We start from the raw sequence: 22150 nt of genomic DNA on the forward strand, positions 1-22150 counted from the left end.
CCCATAAGGTCAATAAACAAATCTGAGATTTATTGTAAATAGTTAAATCAATAATTTAATCCCAAGTGACAGCACAGGTTTCACCATGCCTCATGTATCTTTCTGAAGAGGCATCAGTGTTAGCAGGGGAAGAGTTTTCAGCCACACACACACTTTCCCAAACAGGACTTGAGCAATTTTCAGCCCTTTCCTGTCTGTAGATCGCAAAGGATTTTTCAACGGAGATGCAGATTTTTGCATTGCCTACTAGCTGTGTCTTTTTTCTTTAAGGGATCTTTCATAAGCTTATTAGAAAAAGTCCACAGGTATCCAGCTAAAGATTGCTCTTCCAGATCATCCAGAAGCAGACCTTTAAAAGATCTCTATTAAAAATATACACTCTGTGAATAACACCACTGGTTGTACATGCTTTGCTAAACAGTATGTTACCCTTCAAGACAGGGTTTGACAGCTAACTTCAGCCTGACCCTATATCCCATGAGTGGAGTTCATGGGAATTGCACTGGAACTGTAGAGAGCAAGCACACACTACAGGCAAAATAGGTTTTTTTAAACAAATTCAATTTTTTTTTTTAAAAAATCACATGCCACAGTTTGGTTTTTGTGTGTTTTGTTTATTTGTTGGTTTGGGTTTGTTGTGTTGTTTTTTTTCTAAATGGTAATACGAGTCATACACATTTCTCTTACCAGAGGTTTCCCCGTCAGACCCTCCAAAAGGTCCAAAAGCTTCCTTCCATCTTTCAGATCTGTGAACATGTCCTTAACTGGGGGCTTCCCACTCTGCAGAAGAAACAAAAGCACTAATAAAAACAGTGTTCAAGCAGAATCTCCCTGAAAAAGGTACTTTTTCCTTTTTATGTTTCAATTCATTCTTATTTGGTACTGAATGTAGTAAATAAAAGCTAGGGGACTGTGACAATGATCAGGAAGGCACCCTTCCCTTCTTCAGTGTTTTTTTTTCTCCCCCATCTCTATGCTTCTGTGCATCAGCAGCCTAGTACTGAGAAATCAAATCAGCACATCCTGGCTCACATTCGGGTAGATGCGTTAACACGCAAAGATGGCAAAGAAAAAAACTTGGCAAGTTTGAGGAGTCATTTGAGAAAGAATGCTTTGGTCTGGCTGCATCTAAAGGAGGAAGAGACTGGGGCTTTTCAGACAGAAGCTATTGGGACAAATTCTCTCAGATTTTAAAAAAGACAAAACAAAAAAGGACTTGGATTTGATCCCTGTGTAAGGAGCTGACACTCTTCTAACACAGACTAGTAGATCAAAAGGTGTAATATATATTGAAACAAATTAATCATTTTCTCTACCTTGGAAAAAGAAACAAAATGTGAAACTCAGAGCTACTCTAAATCATATATTTCTAATATTCAGTTTATTTGAGGATGGAGCGACCCTGTATAGGAGTGCTGGTAGATGACAGGAGAATCATGTTAACCTTCTCCATGCTCCCTTTTAAACTTTTTTCTGCTTGGACCCTAAGAAAGTTAACATGGGAAAGTGTTACAGGGCAGGGGGAGAAGACACAGGCAGCCAGCAACTAAGTGTGTGCATTTGCTTTGTAATATTCATCTGCTAGCTGCCAGGAGATCAATTAAGCTGCTGCTTTCAGTGTCCCTTTGAAATGCCAATTTGAGAAGAAAAATATTTTCTAAAAAGTATCTACAACTCCAATATGGCCTTTTTCTATCACTTCAGCTTTACAACATTGCTCTTCAGAAAGAAGGCTGTCAAAGGCCCATCTTACATGACATTAATTAGCTGACATAGATCTCCTCTACCTTCACTTACCTCCTCCTGCCCTGACAGCTGCTAGCAATTGCCAAATGCTGGCTAACAAATCAGAAGAGAGCTCAACTGCCCACTGAACCCCATTTTCTGGCAAATATCTTTTTTGCCAAAATTCAAAAGGGTTTTTCTTAAATGTCCACTTTAATTAGATTTCATACTACTAAAACTATTCACAAGAAATCAGAGTTGAATAGCTGCAGAGCCATATTTTAATATCCTGTACAGAAACACACCTAATTGTAACTCATAGCATCAACCAGCTAAACAGTGGCAAGAATGATCATATAACTAAGGTCACTTCTTAAAATACACAGGTGCTAGCCCCAGTGTCTGATAGTAAATTAGTTTTGCCATTAATTTTTCTGACAAATTTATTCTCCAATTACTTTTACGAGTCATGCTTAAAAACGTGTATATAGACATGTTGACACATACTTAGGTAAAGGATGTAGAAAGCTATGTAGCTGTCAGACCAATACCAAATTGGAGTATTCGTTAAGTATCAGTGTCTGATAACATTCTGCCATTACATATTGCCACTTCCTGAGCTCCACTATACCCTTTCTAGCACAGTAAGGGACAAGGCTTTCCTCCTAGTGCGTGCACTTTTCACAGATGATTCAGATGCTTCACTGCTACACAGCAATTTAACCAAACCTTTAAAGCATGCTGGAGCAGGAGAACAGGAATACCTAAGAAGTAGATGCAGGGAAGTCTCTTGTACAGTTTATGGTGTATAACGGGAGGAGATGATCCACAGTGCAATTACCCCAGATGCCCGCAAAATTTCGTTTAAATTTGGTTTGCAACGCCACACAGAAGATACTAAAAGTAGGTTGGTAAGGGCATGAGGAAACTGTTCATGTGTCCAGAACAGCAGACAGAAGGAGCTAACAGAGGTCTCACTGGATGCAGTACAACTCAAGGGCTCGTTGTGAAAGCACATACCTGTTAGCTGTAGAAGTGTGGGGTCTCACAAGAACAAAGTGTTCTTGTGAGACCAAAGGGGCAGAATCACCTCCCTCGACCTGCTGGTCACGCTTTTTTTGATGCAGCCCAGGATATGATTGGCTTTCTGGGCTACAAGTGCACATTGCCGTCTCATGTCCAATTTTTCATCCACCAGTATCCCCAAGCCCTTCTCCGCAGGGCTGCTCTCAATCCATTCATCCCCCAGCCTGTACTGATATGGGGGATTGCCCTGACGCAGGTGCAGGACCTTGTCCTTGGCCTTGCTGAACTTCATGAGGCTCATATGGGCCCACTCTTCAAGCCTGTCAAGGTCCTTCTGAATAGCATCCTTTCCCTCTTGCGATCAACTGCACCGCTCAGCGTGGTGTCATCTGCAAACTTGCTGAGGGAGCACTCAAACCCACTGTATGTCATTGATGAAGATATTGAACACTACGGGTTGCAATACAGGTGTCCCTGAGGGACACCACTTGTTACTGATCTCCATTTGGACATTGAGCAGTTGACTGAAACTCTTTGGATGCATCCATCCAGTTAATTCTTTATCCATCTAACAGTCCATTCAAACCCGTATCTCTTCAATTTGGTAACAAGGATGTTGTGGGAGACAGTGTCAAGGGCCTTACAGAAGTTATAATTATATAATTAAAGCAATACATGCATGTTTAACACAGACTGACAACACCAAAACTGAGGTGATTGCTATATATCCTCAATAAATTTGTTGCCTTAGGTCCAGAAGTTAAAAAAAAAAAAAAAAAAAAGGATTTGGATCTACTGAAAAAAACAGAAAGATGCCTCATTTAATGCAGTGCAACAAGGGTGTTGAGAGCGTACAGCCTTCTTTCTTCATTTCCCATCCCCTCACTTCACATGCATGAAAACAAGCTGAATGACTTCCTGCTTCCAGTCATTCATTTCGACAGGTCATGATACGCTCCAGCCCTACACAATGCGCCCTGCTGTCATGGTGGAAACAATTCCAATTTGCTTTCTCGGGAGAATAGTTTTTCCATTTCACTGGCCATCAGAGCACCACATCTTGCTGTCAGTTTAAAGAGTCAGCAGAAGAGTATTAAATCATTTCTGCAATCTAAGCTACTCCTTCCTGGTTTATTAAGTATCCGCTATCCTCAAAACAGAGACACAGCAACATGCAAAGCCTCTGTATTTCGTGAAGTCTAGCAAGACACTCTCTATGGGAAGGAAGTCAGTTCAGAGGAAGCACTTGTAGAAGTGCAGGATGACTGAAGTTGGCTAAGAAAGGGCTGGAGCACCCACCTCACCAAGCCCATCACCACCTCCACTGCAGCACACCTGTCAGGAAGGCTGGAAACCTGCTCCTCCAGCTTCCCACACCCACCCGCGGGACGCACAGGCACCTACCTGGTGGCAGCGGCCACCCAGGCAGCCCCAGCTGTCCCATCCGGGCACAGAGCCAGCCCACAGCACTGCTGTCGCAACAGGAGCCGAGCCTGTGCATGCTGCACCCTCCTCTGCTCGCACTGCCTCTTCCCACTTGCTCATTTCCTCACACCGAGACACACATTTCCACACAGGACCAGCTATCTGAGCCACATGGTCTGCAACTGGGAACACCACTGCTCTGTCCTCCAGTGCACAGCGCTGCTAGATCCTGCCCAGCTTTCCTGGGATGCAGCTGGACAGCAACTGTGCTTCAGGAAGTCTTTTACTTTCCTTCTTCAGGAAGAACAGCTACGTATCCCAACTTCTGACAGCTGTATGACTCGTAAAGTTTATTAAACTTAGAAAAGATCTGGAAAAAAGTTTTATAAAATGGCAGCCCAAGGGATTGTCCCCTACATCCATTTCCCAAGAGAAGACAAGGAAAAGCTGTGGGGCCATGCTGGCAGGACAGCTACACACGCCCTCCTACACCAGGCATGGGCCACTCCAGAGCCAGGCCAGGCTGCTGCCATCACCACTGCCTCCTCGTGAGAAAACAGATGCAGGTCCCCGTCTCTTTGCATGTAGGACTCGCCACCGAGCCTACTGGGGGAGGCTGCTGTGGCAGCACAGAGGCAATCTGGGAGCCACAGCACATGACCACTAAGGCTGGACCTGCGCTTCTAGTCAGGGAACCCAATCCAAACCAGTGGGGCCAGGAGCACTCCAAGCCCTGGCTCCGACCCACCATGGGGCACGTGACAGGCCCCGTGCAGACAGTGCTGTCCCCAGCCGCACTGGGGTGGAGCGGGCGGCCCTGGGATCAGGTCTGTGCTGGGCAGACTGGCATGCTGCAGCCAGAGCTAGGGCTCTGGGAGGGCAGAAGTGCTCTCCCACCTTGCAGGGCAAGGCATGGGGCTCTGCAGATTGCTTCCCCTGCCATCCCTGCCCACACCCGTACCGCTCACTCCTAACCTCCAGAAACCAATCTGGCCTTCTGAAAAAGTCTGTACGCACAGATATATATATATACACACACACAAATAAATATACATATCTGCAGTATATAAAAAGCATATATCTCTCCGTAGAGTCCTGCCTGATATGCAGTATGCTAAGCCAATCTAAATGTCTCCTTTTCAGAACCAACAATATTTTACTCACTTTCTACAGACTGCAGTTCAGCCTCCGACAGCATCCCTTAAGGAGAAGCAGTCCATCACTGAGCATAGTGGATCAAGAAATTTAAGTATTTGCCTTATAAGAGTGACAGTGACAAACCACACCGAGCCCTTCAACAAGGGCAAACTGCTAGTCACAGTTGCGTTGGTGAGTACTTAAGCAGCAGCTTACATTGTGCTAAGCACTGTACAAATACGAGGCAGATAATGGGTCCTTTCTCAACGACAAAATAGGGTCCAGTTTATACTACAAAGATAGTGTAAAGGACAGGCAGGGACACACCACGTACCAGGAGAACTGTGTCGGTTCAGGGTGTAAAACATTCACATCCCCCTCGCTGAACACTTTTATCAGTTAACAGAAGGTAGTTTTTCTCAGCTTTGCTTGCGTTTGCTGCGACAGCAAAAAAGCACTGGCAGAAACCTCTTTCCCTCAGCCTGCCCGAGAGGGCTTTGCCAGCAGAGCTGCACACAGAGTTGCTGTAGTAGAGACAAGGGCTTGGTAAGACAGACAAAGGAACATAATTAACAGACTTAACTTCGAGAGAGGCCACGTTGGTCCCCAATGCTTTAAACTGGCACTGACAGCAGGAAAGGAGCTGCTTCATTGAAACAGGCGTAAGGGGAAGAGGAAGGCAGAGCAAGAGAAAGGAAAGTAAGAGAAAGAAAAGCCAGAGACAGCATGTAATCTGAGGCAGGCCTGCTTGTGCCCTTATAAACTTTGTGTGGTGGTACACTTGTTATCCACCACGGGACTCATGCACAAAGATCAGAACCAGATCCACCCCGCTACATTTATTCCAACGAACGCTTTGGTGCCAGCCTTTGTACTAACATGAGGCAGGGGGAGACAAAGAAAGAACTTTTGCTAGTTATCCACAGCAGAAAACACTTTTTCTGTTGATTCATCTCTCATGGAGCAGCAGCAGTTTCTGAGTGATCCTTGAGCTGGAGACCAGATGCTAGCCACACGTGGCAAGAGCAGTCACTATGGGCATTGGCTTTGCGTGTTCCAGCGAGACACCAGCGCCATTTGGGAAGGACAGCCCACGCACAGTGAGCTCCTCCTCACGGCAGCAGCCCTCACATGCCCGTTGGCCATATTTCAGCCCCTCTACCTGGATCAGGTTTAAGAGGGTGACTCATACTTCCTTGTGTGCGTCTAGGATTACTTGGAAAGAAGGGTCATCCAGGCCAACCAATATGACTCTGCAGAAATCATTCCTTCTCTTTGCCAGAAAGCATTCCCAGGAAACAGAGGAAGATATAAAGAAAACCTGGACCAGATTTTCAGAGTCATCCAATACTACCAACAGTAGAAAGACCAGCCATCAACATTTATATTTTGTTCTACTGAAGCCACACACAGCTGCAAGGCAGCAATCTTCCTTGAATATATTTTACAGTAGAACATTCTTAACTGTCCCTTTATTACTAATGGGGAACTGTATCAAACTGAGCCAAGTTATAGAGAATTAAAGGGAGTCACAAATTCTCAGTAAGACAAAGCCTCATTTTTTTTTAACACAAGCTATTATCATTTTATCACAACTATTTACACTCTTTGTATATTGTTCTTGAACTTGAAATTATATGCAAAGTTAACCATTAAAGAAGTTTTAATGTCTATCTAGTTGTTTAACTAGAAACCTGCAGTTTTCTCTTTATGTCGTCATAGTTACCTGCAGCAGAGAATTTACATGTTCTTTAAATCAATACGTATTGAAGGTTCATTATTAGACCTAACTCTTTTCCAACAAATGAATGCCAAAGATATTTGAGAGTAAGAGATAAGCCACCTCCATTTCACATTCTCCTCAGTGATACTGATTCAGACCTCCTAGTGGCGACATTAAAACCAGGATGAAAGGTCCTCTCAGTTTCACAGTAATGCACACTGGCTGGCACCAGGGAAGTAACACATATTGTGAAAGCATACGTATGACCTTCACCAGCCACCGAGGGAATGCAGCAGACAAGTTCTGGCTGCTTTGCTGTTTAGGTCATCTGCCACCTCAGAAACACCAACACACCCTGAAAGGATATAGGAAGCAGTACATCTTTGTTTTCCATCAGATTCTTCTCATCTTCCAATGTCACTTATACAAAGGTCAGAGTAGGGTTTTTTTAATTATTTTTAACCAACAGATGACTATTTTTAATGTCTAATAAGATGCTCAGTAAATAGGTCAAAATAACAGTAGAGTTGCAAAGACCCCTTACCCCTTTTTCTTGAGAAGGGGGAAATATTGAACAGGTTGGGTGCTTAAACTAGAACATGAACCATTCGTAATGTTCAAGCACATTCCTAGAGAACTCATGGTAACCACCTACTTAGTTTAAACACGATTACAAACAACATGAGGAGCAAGAACTACACTTTATCGTGACCAATACAGAGTAAGAAACATGTCAAGTGCTGCTGCATCATAAGGCCAGTACATGGGAACTCAATGTGGGAAACAATTCAGAAAGCAAAAAGGTCACTGCAAAAAGTAAACAACTATGTCAACAAATGATCTTGCCAACTTCTAATTTCAGACCATAGTCATTGTTTACAGAAGTATTTTTATTAAAACGTGACACTTTTTCCATTTTCCTTCCACTGACACGCAGGAGTTATAGGACAGCACACACAACTACTAGCTCTACTGTGACAGATGTATTTTAGTTGAGTATGCTTTACTCTATGCTGAATATGCCTGAGTAGTTGTGGCATCTCTACACAACACTAGTACCAAAACTATGAATTCAAATACTAAGTAAAAAATAAATATATAAAAAGTTATAATCACAGGAGGAAAACACCTTATAGACTGAATTATATATTGCTACTGGTGCTTAAAAATAAAATAATTACAAGCAACTAAATAGCTATTTAAAACTCCAGACTAACAGGGAAAAAAAAGTAAGACTCATCACCAAGATACGCTAGAAAGTTTGATTCTACTAGATGACAGACATGAGTTTAAGTAGCAGCAAAGCTGAAAAGCCAAAGATAGCTCAATCCACAGAACACCTGAAATACTTGATTGACAACATAATAGAAGGAGGGAAAACATATAAAAGCAAATATTAGACATAGCAAGGCAGCAAAACAAACACGAGGCAGCAGCAGCTCTCTGTGGGTCTTTTTTTTTCCCCAGTGCATCTATTAATGCATTTACATAAACTTACTTTATTTTAATATGTTTAATGTAACAGTACTAATCTCAGCTTGCTATTAAGCCTCATTATGTGTCATTACCAGCAGGGGCAGTTGAGACTTACCACTCAGTTGAGACTACTTACCACTGTCAGTTATTTCTCCTGTAAAACTGGAAGGTTATTATTTTCTTTTTTTTTTTTTTTTTTAATTTCCTTTTTTTTTTTTTTTTTTAAAGCCAGCTAACTTCAGATTGTAACTTGGTACCTTAAAAAAAAAAAATCCTGCTGACTAGATTGACTATTGTTCTCATTAGTGATTGACAGGTAAAGGGACTGATTTGCTTCAGTGCCTCTACCAGGTTCAGCTCTAGTGCCTGAGAAGATCACACAAACACAAATACACAAACACTCCAACAACTGGGATGATAACAGAGACCATGAATCAGAGTCAAACTCTATCCCAAAGCCCAGATCATTAATAAAAATCAGCAGTAATTACAGTCCATATTACTATACCAAGCTTAGAAGTCCAGCAACAGGCTGCCCACACCCTGTTCTTAGAGCAGAAAACAGCAGCAGTTGAGAGGAGGGCAGAAAACTGGCAATTCTCATGCTGGAGCTAAATCTGGGAGAGATCATGAAATGCTTTGTATTATTGCTTTTATGGTATAAATTAGTCCTCCTCACCATATCTCATAACCTATGAGAGAAGATTTATATTCCTGCATCTTGGTTAATTCACATCCTATTTGATCTCTTGAGAAGGAGAAGAGTAAGTAATCTAGCTAAAAAAAAAAAAGTAGACTAAAACTTAAATTTTTCAAGGCCAGTTCATACAAACACTAATTCTTTTCCATGCAGCTTGTTCCTCAGGTTAAGACCAAATTTTTATAAGCTTTGGCTATCTTTGAGTGAGGTTACGTTTTACAGTTTAATTCAGCAGTGGAAAACAGCAGGAGCAATTAGACTGGAGAATACTTTACCAGTAGTCAAGTATTTCCCTGCTTGTGCCACGAAAACTGAACTGGAAAAGGACTACAGACCATCTTAGGTGATGTCTCCTTGGACAGATAAAACTGCCTAATCAATCTTTTTGATCTCTCCTCTTGCATGACTAATACATTAAACTCCATAATTCTCCTTCCCCCAAAAAAATCCCTTTGGAAATGTCTTTGGCCTCAGGTATCTTGGGTCATATGAAATTAATTATCTTGAATAGGTATGCTTTTGTCTTTAAAAAGATTTATCACATTTGCTAAGAGTCAGCTGTGGAGCAGCAAAATGTCTTCAGAAGTATGAGGTCTGACATTTACTATTATGGTAAAACAACCCTTAGAGGAAAGGAGAAAATTAAGGAGCAAAAATGGTGGAAGAGATCTATATAGCACACCACCCAGAAAGTTAGGTAAGACTTTACAGTGTGCAAATGAATTAATGCCTGGTACTGGGACTGTTTTAATTTTAAGATGCATATAAAGCCATCACACCGCAAAGAACTCCAAGTACAGCTCACCAGTTTGCCTACTGCCCTGCCTTCTCTCGTCTTTACTTTATTTGGTGTCCTTCCAGGGGAGGGGACCCGTCAGAGCCCAGGAGAGGAAATGCACAGAGCCCAGGAGAGGAAATGCACAGGAGCCCCAGCACCGAGCATTTGCCCTCTTGCAGGCTAACCTGGAGCTCAGTCTTAGAGGACACGGGCCACTCCCAAGCTGCACCTCAGCCTCTTCTTTGCTCTTTAACCCTAAACCAAAACGCATTTTGGAAGACGGCAGAGCAGGAGAGAGGTTAAGATGCTGTAAAAGTATGGGAGGTCTGGCTTTACCCTCACTGGCAGGTCCTAGCTGCAAGCCCTGCCAGTGCTGCAGCTGCTGGCCAATGCAGATGTCAGGGCACCGGCACAGGACCTGGAGGATCAGGATCACAGAAATGCATGCAACAAGAATGCTGCAAATGCAGAAATAAGACACACAGTCTTCCATATATAAGAAGAACAAAATTGAGAGCTTGGATTGGAAAGAGATGGGAGTACATGACAAAAAGGGAAGGGAGGCACAGCTCTCAGGCACGAAAGGGTTTTGAATGCAGCTCCCAACACCTTGGAACAATGCCCCCAGCTGGCTCCCGTCCAACAGCCATCCATATCCAAGACTTACGACCTGGGCGGGGTGGGGAGGGAAATCCAGTGTCCTTTTCACTAAATACCACAAGTATCTCTGGGGTTTTATGTTCTTTTTGCAGAGCACAGCCTTCCTAGCAATGAAGTGTTTCTGCCATCCCCGTGAGAGAACTTCCCAAATGTAATGAAGACATGATTTTGGGAGGAAAAGGAAGAGTCTCAGTTTGCCCATGCTGGATCTGCAAACCTCCTCTAGAGTGACAGCACTAAGCTCTGACAGGCTGTGACAGATCTGACTCCATAGGTCTAAATTAAGAGTTAGGGCATCATGTTTCTTGTGCTGACCCTGGGTCCTACCTGCCAAGTTCAGGAATAGCGGAAGAGGAGAGTAACCAATCTGAAAGCAAACTTGGAAAAGGAGTACCTTGGAAAATGGGAACACGAAAGCCAGCAAAGACTGACCCCTGCAAGGAGACAAAGAGAGGGCAAGGCTAGGATTGCTTAGACAAAGAGAGATGCAAAAATAGGACCGACCACACAAGCACCAAATGCTGTAAGGGCTGGGAAGGGTCAGGAGATGCAGAGTGGGAGAAGGGAAAAGGAAGGACAGACAGAGGAGGTCTGAAGCTTTAACAAGAAAAACTGGGTCTTGCTGGGTAAGCAACTAAGTGCCAAAGAAGTGAGAATGAAATAGGCAAGGCAATCAAAACTCCAGATTTGCCAGGATTTGCTGGGCAGGCAAGCTTTCTGACACAAGAGGGTGTAACAGTAAGGGGGGGGAGGGGGGGGGGAAGAACAGGGTCAGAAAGTAGGAGTAAAGAAAGTAAAGAAAACAGGGCAGAAAACACTGTACTTGCAGCCTCTAAGTGGGACACAAGACTCCTGAATACCTCAACATGCCTATTAAGTCTTCTAGAAACCTTCTAGAGTTGCAAGTGCAAGTATCCAGCCACTGTGCTATGTGATTATCAGCTGAAGTGTCAGAGGTCTGTATGATGGATCTAAAAGTCCCAGGCCTGCTGATATGCCATGCAAATAGATACAGATTGAAACTACTTAGAACTTTGGAAAAGTCAAAACTAGAGTTGATTGCAAAATCTTCATTCACCCCCCTTTTACCTATGTGTAACAAATAATGTATGGTTAACGGAGCAGTAAGTTATCCTGCAAACCTGAATTCAAACTCTACTTTTAGCCAAGAGTTCCCCTGTAACTAATCAGAATCATTTAAAGCACAACTTTACAGGTAATCACTAACTGTGTGCCAGATTAAAAGACTTTCTTAGATTATTAAACCCGGTTCTTGCTGGCACAGGCATCATCTTCAACTCCCTTCTCTATGCTGATCAAGCTCCATCTGAAAACCTACTAGATATTTTAGATGGTTTGCTTGAGTTTGCAGAAGAGACGAACCCTCTGAGATCTGTCATAAGACTCAACAAGAGCTCTGGTTTATATGAAGATATTACAGAAGTGTCAAATCCTCTGGATAATCTAATCAAAGTCTCAGACTGGGCGCTCAAAATTAGCAGCTACATCTGATCTTTACTTTTTTGCAGCGGCTGTAAACAGAAGGTAGTACTCTTGCACTGCAGAAACATGTTCTGAAGATATATCCATTAATACTTACGAACTGGTAAGTATTAATGAAAAAAGGATAGAAAGGGATAAAGGGATAGAAAAAACAATAGAAAACACAATTTTACAGTGGTTTGAAGAGCATACATTAGCTCTCCATACAACTAGATGCCTTAACTGGTGGGCAATACCACAGGGAAACAGCTAAATCTGATTCTTGAAATTAGACTGGACAGATCAATGGAAAAACATACAAAAAGGAAAAATGTCACATGGCTTAACACAAAGATATGCTGAAATGCCCTGTATCAATCTTTGAATGCAAACTTCCCTATTGGTTACAGCTTGGTAAAATAGATTATTTACCTAATAATTTTTATTCCCTTTAATTTTAACAAAATATCCTTAATACATAACCATCATAGGCTTGTGAGTCGTAGTGTGTATGGCTCTGCTAAGGTAAAGATTTCCACAGAGAGCACTGAGGCTTGGCTGAGTACATTTCTTGACCTTAAGACTCAATCCACTTTAAATGTGCTTGTGCCTTCATTTAAAAAAATACATGCAAATAAGATGCATTTTTTTCTAGCACAGTTCAAATGAAGAGCACAAACACAAGTTACTGTACTGTGAACTAGAGCAAGAACTTATATATCACTGAATAGGTGCCCCAAGCAGAGATGGGTACCTCACAGCATACTTGAGAGACTTACTGCATTTCATTCATCTACCTATTCTCTCTGTTGAGATAAGAGAAAGCCACTGCTCTCTTTCTAGATCCTTTGTAAAATCCTATTGAATTTATTTAAATCAAGTTCAGCAATTTTGAGTACATTATGCAATTGCGATTTTAGGATTTTTTGCATGCCAAACTAGTTTATAGAGGCTCAGGTGTTTACTTTTTATTTACGTGTTTAAATGAAGGGCAACTACAATGTAATTAACGTGGAAAGGTTTAGACTGCATATTAGGAAATTTTTCTTCACCGAGAGGGTTATCAAGCATTGGAACAGGCTGCCCAGGGAAGTGGTTGAGTCGCCATCCCTGGAGGTATTTAAAGGACGTTTGGATGAGGTGCTTAGAGACATGGTGTAGTGGTGGTTTTGGCAGTGTTAGGTTTATGGTTGGACTCGATGATCTTAAAGGTCTTTTCCAACCTATATGATTCTGTGATTCTGTGAAAGACAAGTAAAATTCCTGGAGTGAATTCTGCAATTCTATACAAAAATCCTCAGTTACCATTTTTTCTGCAATGTAAGTCAGATTACATTTACCCACCCTCTAAAATCTCTATCCTACTAAGCAGCTGAATCAATCTAGTTCACAGAAAAGGAATTTTAAATTTACCAACTGACTTGGTAAATGCAAAAACTTCAGTAAGACTGAAATCAGTCTCTTCACGTTTTCAAGGCACAGTTGAAACTAGACTTTCTTACATGAGGTGATTTCTACTTAACACCAGCAATTTCCTTGCAATCTGAACATGCCAGTCTTCATAAATCTGTGTCTTGTCATGGCAAAGTAGCCATGCTCAAGTTTGAATTGGACGCACAGTAGTCAGGCGTATGTCCTTTTATACAAGTCTCTTCACTCATTAACATGTCTTTCATAGCTTTGGGTAGTTTAATGGGCCATGAAGTTACAGAGTTACTTCAAATCCAATGAGTGTCTGATCATACCCTGTGGCAGGGAAATCCAGGAGCTAAGCAGGATCTCTCTGAATACATAGTATAAAAGGAAAAGCCACTTTATAAAATATATCCATGGGTGTATAAATACAAGGACTGAAAACAATTTTACCTATTTCAATACAATGTCGATAACATACACAAACAAGTCACATAGCACATTCTCAGTATCACTGTCATTTCTGTGTTCATGCCATCTTTATGCCAGGGTAAGTCTCTACAAACAGGCCTTCCTTTCTCACCCCGTTTTCGCTCCTTACACGATCCTGCCCTGCCTAACCCTCCTCCCGCAGGACCGTCTTTCCTCTCAGCAGTCAGCAGCCTCAGCAGCAGTCAAAAGCAGAGTGTAGAGCAACCAGTTACACGTACACATTCCTCCCCTAAAGAGCAAACTAGCCAAGAATGCATTGGATGAAGAGTGCAGGATATCAGCTTTCAACCAAAACAAACCTAAGCCAAAGCCCTAACCAAGGCCACAAGCCTTGCGTTGCCCAGTGTCCTGTTGCACAGGAAGGGAAGGAAGGTAAAAATTTCTTACTCTGCTGACCAAGAACTTCAGAAGGGCAGTGCTCCAGAAGCAGCCATTCATTGCTATAGCACTGTCGTTGCTTTATTTAAAAAAAGAAAACAAACCAAACTGCCACACACACACACACACCCTTCCTTCTATATTTATATCTACTTTCAGGACTTCACATGCATGCCCCTTTTCATTAACAGAGTGAAAACTAGCAGTTATCCCACTTGCAGCACCATATTGGCTAGAAAACAACATGAGTTTTCTCTGATAATAGCCCAGGTTCCTTCACACATCCAAACTATGAAGTAGGAAAACTTCCCACAGCCACCGCACTCCTGGGCAAAGTGTTGTTTTTCACTATCAGAAGAACAGCATAAAAAGCAGGCTTTAAATAGCATCCCAAAGCAACCACCACTTCCTTTCTCATCCCAAAACACAAAACAAGATCCTCAGTAAGTTTCAAGTTAGTAAAGAGAATTAAAACAAGAAACATACAGCATGAGAGCCAAGAAAAATTCAAAACGAGCAAGTAATTATACAAAATTTCACAGTCAAGACTGAAGTAGCAACACCAGGTGGCTTCAACTGGAGGTTTGCAGAGTATTTTGGATAAGTAAAGCTGACTCAGCAGCACTGAGAATAAACACAGCGACTAAGGTTCAAAATCTGCTGTAATATACTCAGAAAACTGCATGTAGAAGTAAACTGTATAAAGAGGATCAAAACTGAGACACCATCATGCAAATAACTGTATTTTAATATATTAACAAATAGGAACTTTCATTTTTTCTTAAACAAGACACATAGTAGCAAATGTTTACGTGCATGGGGAAACAGGGAACAAACACTACAGTATTTTATCTGTTTTCATTACACATTTTGACACATTTTACTAGGAGTATTCTACAAGAGTAAGAGCAAAGTATATTTAACCAATATTGTTCTAAACAGTGAATCCAACAAAACAAAGTAGTACTTTCAACTCAACATTACCTTGGAAAACCGAGCATTTATCCATTTTGTAAAGGTCTTTTTCTGTACATCATTGTGTTCATCTGGAGAGAGAAAATAAGAAAACAATCAGTGAAAATACATTCTTCTTAATCCTAGATTGCTCAAAACAGGCCATATTAAACGCTATCCTGACTCAGTGGGAGAATTTTTTGCCTCATCTGTCAATAAAGCTGTTCAAACCTCTACCAGACTTTGGTAGTCGCAGAGTCACACAAATGTTTCAACTTTGCTAGCAACCACAGCAGCTCCTTTGCATTAGAATCAGCCTCACAGCACCTCCTGGGCAGGATACCAATGCATTAAATTCACAGGCTTCCCATCTGGCAAAAAGCAACCTATGAAACCATGGGCTTTTAATCAACAGACTTTGTCAACACCTTTTTGCCTGGATGCATTACTCCACAAGCTGCTGAGGTCCTTATTCAAGCTTCTGATGCAGATAATAGCTTCCTTCAGTACACGGCACAGCAACTGCAGCAGGAAAGCTGCTGGAATAACCCTTGAAGCACTCTCATCCTTACCCACCCTCAGCCTGGTTTCACACCTGGGTTAGGAACCATGTTAGTGATCAATCACAGTCAAGTTCAGCTAAAGTGTGGGAAGGGGCTCAGCTGCCCTTCTCTTCAGATGCCCCTACTGGTGTGGCACCAAAGTGTCACTACCTAGGGTCCAGAAGGCAGCCAGAAGGACCCAGCAGGACAAGGAGGAAGGACAGGCGAGCACCTACAGGTCAAAGGAGAGGGAGGAGCAGTGGCCTCCAGCTGTGCAGAAAGAAGATAGCTTCCAAGATCGTTTAAGGAAGCCATTTGGGAGTCACCTGCAATTTTACAGAGTCTGTCCCACTAAACCAGGCTGAGTCACCTCCAGTACAGCTCTGCCCATATCACAGGACGCCTCTTGGGTAAATTGCACTGAGCAGTGCTAAGGGCAAGACTCTGCCTCATCACCTGCACTTACATGACAGTGAATTACCTGCTGCCAACAGACCAGGCAAAGGAAGTTGGTCCACCATGGATTTTCAGGCCTGCTTGCTGCAGCCAAGAAAAAGATACACATGCAGCCTGTGAAAGGCTTTAACCTCCAAATCCATGCAGCAGACTACACCAAGGCAGGCAGTGCCTTCCACCGGGAAAACTGTTTGACAGCTGCTGCCCAGATCATAATCTCCAAGAGGTCTTCAAGACTCCACGAGCTTCTTGACAGACCAGTCCAGAGATATGCTTCAGGCACCCACAGCACACCACTGCCCAGGATGCTCTCCTGCAAAACCTCATGGCGGCAGCTGGCACTGATTTTTTCCAAGCCCCTTACCACAACAAAGCATACCACCATGGTGTTCAGACCATCTGTCCCTGCACTGGGATGAAGCCATAAAGAAAACTGGATTGAAACTCAAATGTTCCACTTCATGAAAGCATGAAAAGGAAAAGAGAAAGAATTATACAGTCTGAAGAGAAATCAGATTATGATTAAAAGGCATCACTTAAAAGATCATACGCCTCAGACAGCAGCAACTGAGACTGTTGTACAGTGAAGTTTTACCTACAAACTCCAGATGTTTATAAAAAAATTCACAGAATGCTACCAGAAGATTCCTTAGGTAGACGACCTCAAAATTTCCTCTTTATTTACCAACATGTGTCTGAAACTGATGCCATCCATGTGTAATATATCTAGCCACAGATCTGTTACACACAGGCTACTGGAGCAGTGGAACAAACAAGCAGGTGTTTTTTACCTAACGGACATAAACAAGGAATAGCAGCAGCTAAGGCTCAGTCCAGACAAGAGAAGAAGTCACACTGCTAAGAAAGTAGATGTCACAATGGTTAAAAGACTTAATAAGCTTTATGAAAACGTTCATGTCAATTTAAAATAAAACCTCAGTTCTGGGCTCCTTTTGGGCTAGGACTGAAAAACCTGCTTACAGCATGCCAAAGAGTGCACATCTGCTGCAACGTGGCAGCCAGCGGCCATCATTTCACCCTTCTGTGCTTGTCCTCTTTGCCATCTAAAGCTGATCCAACGTAGCCTACTCCTCAGTCATACCTCGAGCTGAACCAGAAATCAGATAGCCCAATGCAGAAAAAGATTTTTCTCAAAGAGCTTCAAGATACCTACGGTGCATGCACAGCAGGCCATGCTTAAAACGTCTTGTTGAAATTCAAGGTATTGTTCTGGGGGAATACAATTACCTAAAAGATCTCATTAACCCTGCTCTCCTCCCTCAGTGAAATAGAGGACCTTGCCATCAAAGACAGATAGGATCTACCAGCAGGATACTCCGTGCCAAGTACCCATCTCACAGGAGACTGACAGGGTCAAGATTTAAACTCCAAGTATACTGAATATATTTACTCTATCTTTTCCCTCCAAGTGTTTTTTTTAGGAGACAGGAACAGACTAAATTGTTAACTGCCACCGTTGGGCCAAAAAGCTAGCTTTGTACAAAATTCAATCCCAGAGTCTGTCCACCTCTTGATAATGTTTTCCATTTACAGTACTTGCAAATACTATTTGTATTGAATGTATCGAGATTTAAACATCCTTTTCCCCCTTTAAACATCATTCAGTGACCTTTGTCCCTTTTCTGGCAACACCCCCAGGTACATACCTACGTACCAGGACACTTTCCTAAGGCTTGGTCTGCCTTTTTCCTTCCCTAAACTTCCCTGTGTGAGAATCAAGAACAGTAACCCCAAAGTTTGAGGTCTCACTTTCTTTTAATGTGCTTACTCCTTAAGATGATAAAGGCAAACCATGAAGAGAGGCCAAAAATAGTTGTATTGACTGTGTAGAAGGATAATAACAGTTATGAAAAGGGTCATGGATTTATAAGTCCTGTGCACTCAGAGCTCTACACATGCCAGTCCTGAGGGGCTCGGCCCCTTCACAAGCACATGCACGGCAGGAGGTGACAGCTCTTCTCAACATTACACTGGCTTCAGCCTGCCAGGACTCCCTCAGCTGGCCTTGTGCCTACAGCTGCTACCCCCAGACCTCAGGTCCAGGTTGCACAAGTGTTGCAGTAGCATACGTGACATTTACTAAAAATCTGGCACCTTTTCCCTCTTTTCAAAAAGAGGGTTTCCTAGGGAGGGGAAAAAAAAAAAAAAACCCACAACTAACAAACCAAAAAACACATGACTTCAATAAACATTAACTATTTAGTCTGTAATGGAGACAGAAAGAATATGAATGTATATACCCCTACTATCTCTTCAGTATCAGAGCATCCCTCCTACTTCAGTTAAGCAAGGAATCAGAACCCCCACGACTCCCATCTTCCCAAAACATTCTGCTCAGTTATAAAACCCATAGATGACACTCACCCAGTCAGGCTATGCTTTCCTGTTTGCTTTATAAAAGCCTCTGAAACTAGGATTTTTGTAATTGGCCATTATAGCTAGGGTTGTGTCAAGCTTTCCGCTATAAATCCCTGGAAATAAATTTGTAACTGAAATGTTGGTGCTTTGTTAACAACAGTGACAAGTTATTTTATCCCTCAAATTAATTTTCTTTAGATTCTTATGAGTCTGTAAAGCTAACCCCCAGAGGCTGACATTATGATTCGGATAACAAATTAGCCACATTCAGCCGAAAAACAATATTACCATTCAGCAAAGCACGCGGTACTCCAGCCAGTCAACTTCTCACATGAGACATTAAAAATGTCAGCAAGTCACAGCCCAGTGAGAAATAAATTCACCAAGTCGCTAAAACATTTGTGTTTCCTTTCACACTGCCGCAGCCTGACAATAAAAGCCAAGGACTGACTGGGGGCCAAATTCTGCTTCATCACCTACCAACTATTTCCTCTGGCCAACATGGCTCTGCGTACCCTCCAGTCACTTAATGGACTTGTAATGGCCAATGTCAGAACAGTTTGTTCCTTTAAGAGGAAATAAAAGGAAACCTAAGCACATACACACAGAGAATTAAACTCTTGTGATGACAACAGAGAGAAGAAAAGCTTCCTATCCCGGATGTTTGTTTGCTGAAGCCTGTTTCTGTTATACAGCGTGAGGTATGTCCATGCAACTGGAGTATGCCCAAAACAACTGGCTCTTGTGATCGGATGCCCAGCCTGTGCCCTGGCATTCAGTCGCCCCGGGGAGCCGCCTTTACAGCCTTACAGACCTCCTCCGCCTTCATCGCTGTCCCCCAATTGTATTGGCGCACTTTGAAGCCGCAGTTCAAGTCCAATCTATTACCTTGTGAATATCATGTTCAGGAGCAAAAAGGAATCTAAATGACCTAAAAATAGAGGTAATAACAAAAGCCTCACCAGACTGTGGTTTGCCCTTTACTTAACCTCTGCTTCATACTGAGAGCCAGCTTTCTTATTTCCCCAAAACGCATTACATGCTTACAAGACAGAACTGTGTTATTTAGTTTTTGAAAGACAAAAGTTATCACACCCAAAACAGCTGGCAGAGCAGCACTATGATGAAAGTGCCCTGGAGAAGTGTACAGACTAGACTGGCAAATAAAGTACAGAAATTGCCCAACCATTCCAGCACAACTTACCAAGGGTCATCTCACATTTTAAGGCTTAAATTTGCCTTCCCCACCTCATTATTTAAGTTCTCATTTAAGTTGTCAGCAAAGGAATTTAGAAATAAAAGAAGGAATTAGCCTGTGGGTTTCAATTAAGACACTTGGAAAATAACAAAGTTAGAAACATCCCTTTGCCTAAGCCTTTAGGCAAGCAAGAGTATGTATCATCGATACCGCCCTACCCAGGACTAGCACCCATCTGAAACCCTGACAACATTAACAAAAAGAGGGGAAAGTTTTATATTCTTGCGTGCAGGATTTTCTGGACAGAAAAAACATTTTGAAAGTAACTATCTTTTTGTCAAACTCACTCAGACTAATTCACATATAAAAAGACACAAAATAAGCATCTAAAATTTGAGAATGGAAACCAGCATGGTTTTTATCCCTGCCAGCAAGAGGCAAAAAGCCAAGCAAGCCACAAAGCACCAGAGTTAGTGAACACCAAGCTCAAAGAAGAACCTCTGATGCTCATCGGCACTACTGAACCCTGACTTCCTTAACACAGAATCATCTTTATCAGCAGCCCTGAGGTTTTGGGTTGGGCTTTTTTAGGGGGAAGGGTGGTGGTGGTTTATTTTTTTTTAAAGAAAGAGAAAGCAAAAGTTAAGATTGTTCTGCAGATCCCCTCCTCTCTTGCAACACCATGGTAGAACAAATGGCTCCAGCAACAAGTAATTTGCTTGTACGCTTTCACCTTCACACTGCAATTTTAATTTCTGCAATCAGTGGCAAGCACAAAGTTTTCCTTCATTTCTTCTCCTTCCCTCTCCATCAAACTTCAGCAGTTGGCCAAAACACAGTTATATTAACAGTGTCTCTAACAAAAAAAGTAGATTATTTGGGCAACTGCATAAAATGCAGTTGCCCAAATTGTAAATTCTCTGTATAGACCAAGCTGTGAAATACAAGCATTACAAAAAAAAAAAAAAAAAAAAAAAAAACAAAACAAACAAACCAACCCCCACACACAAAACTAACAACCCCCCTGCACCTCATTCCCTGGTATTTCCCAACAGCAGACACCATCAAAAACAAGACACCACAGACAAGTAATGAGGACCACCTCCCGGTTCTCACTGAAGTGTGCTGTGAGTCTAAGCTAAATTGTATTTACTTCACAATAAAAAAACCCCCAGCAACTGATAACTTAGAAGAAGGCATCCTCACAGCTGAAGCAATATTAAAATAGCTGTTTCCATACCTCCCAGCAAAAGCAATCTAACATGCCACACTGCCCATCTCAGCGCATTGGAATGATGTTTAAAAGGAAGCTAGAGAGAACAGCAAGCTCTCAGGAGACAGAAATAATGCTGCGGCACCATGCACCAGGCCTGAAGACCCATGCTGGTCAGCCAGTGACCCTGCTGTTTTCACTGGACGACAACCCAAAAAACCAAGAATTGGAGGCAAAGTGTCCCGACACCTACATGGGGCTGCTCCGGAGGGTCACCAGGGCCCGGCAACCCCGCATTTCACTCCAACAGCCTGCAATGGCTCCCTAACATTTAGTCAAACCAAGCAGCATCAGCTCCCAGTGCAAGACAACCCCGCAAAGCCTTTGTGTGCGATACAAATATGTTTGGGCACGTATTTCACAAACTGCCAGTGATCATGTGCCAAGGTTTGAGACTGGTAAAGTTTCTGCCAAAATCTTTGGTTAGAGCAAAGGGTTTCAGCTATCGGCAAGTGCACTGGGGGGGGGGGGGGGAATGAAATAAAGGTATCACAAATACCTCTATGATGACGATAGAGAGTGGACTGGATTATACACTCCCCATAGATACCAAAGGACAAACTTCACCCACAGGGAGAGGAAGATGCCCTCACCTTATCCCTGAAGTCCCAACCAACACGACTGGCAGATGGAAAGAGAAAAGGTGGATAACTCCTGCCCAGAATGTGGCAACTAAGATGTTTTTAAGTATACAAACAGGAGGGCACTTAAAGAAATAGAGTAAATTTACAGACACAAATAAAAGTAGGAATCACAAACTAGATTTACTACAGCTCGTTTTGTTACGAACACAGATTAGGTCTTTGCATTTCTGAGCGGTTACAAAGAAAACAGAATTGCTTTCCACAAGTTGGTGTTAGCCATCTGCTCTTTTTTCTCTGCCCAAATTAGAACTATTATTAGGCTCACTTGCATTTGTGGAGGTGATTCACG

At 42.4% G+C, this 22150-nt stretch overlaps 1 protein-coding gene across 1 annotated transcript in view; it reads right to left on the bottom strand.

The window, feature by feature from the left end:
- The window catches only part of UTRN (utrophin), a 394273-nt gene that overhangs the window by 317034 nt on the left and 55089 nt on the right, over window positions 1-22150 (bottom strand). Inside the window, exons 3-4 of the mRNA XM_075499063.1 lie at window positions 15400-15461; window positions 688-780 (exon numbers count right to left, since the gene is read on the bottom strand). Coding sequence (XP_075355178.1) covers window positions 688-780; window positions 15400-15461 — 155 coding nt within the window. The remainder of the gene's footprint in view (window positions 1-687; window positions 781-15399; window positions 15462-22150) is intronic.

Source organism: Mycteria americana, chromosome 3 (genome assembly GCF_035582795.1).
Source record: "Mycteria americana isolate JAX WOST 10 ecotype Jacksonville Zoo and Gardens chromosome 3, USCA_MyAme_1.0, whole genome shotgun sequence".
NCBI classification, from domain to species: Eukaryota; Metazoa; Chordata; class Aves; order Ciconiiformes; family Ciconiidae; genus Mycteria; species Mycteria americana.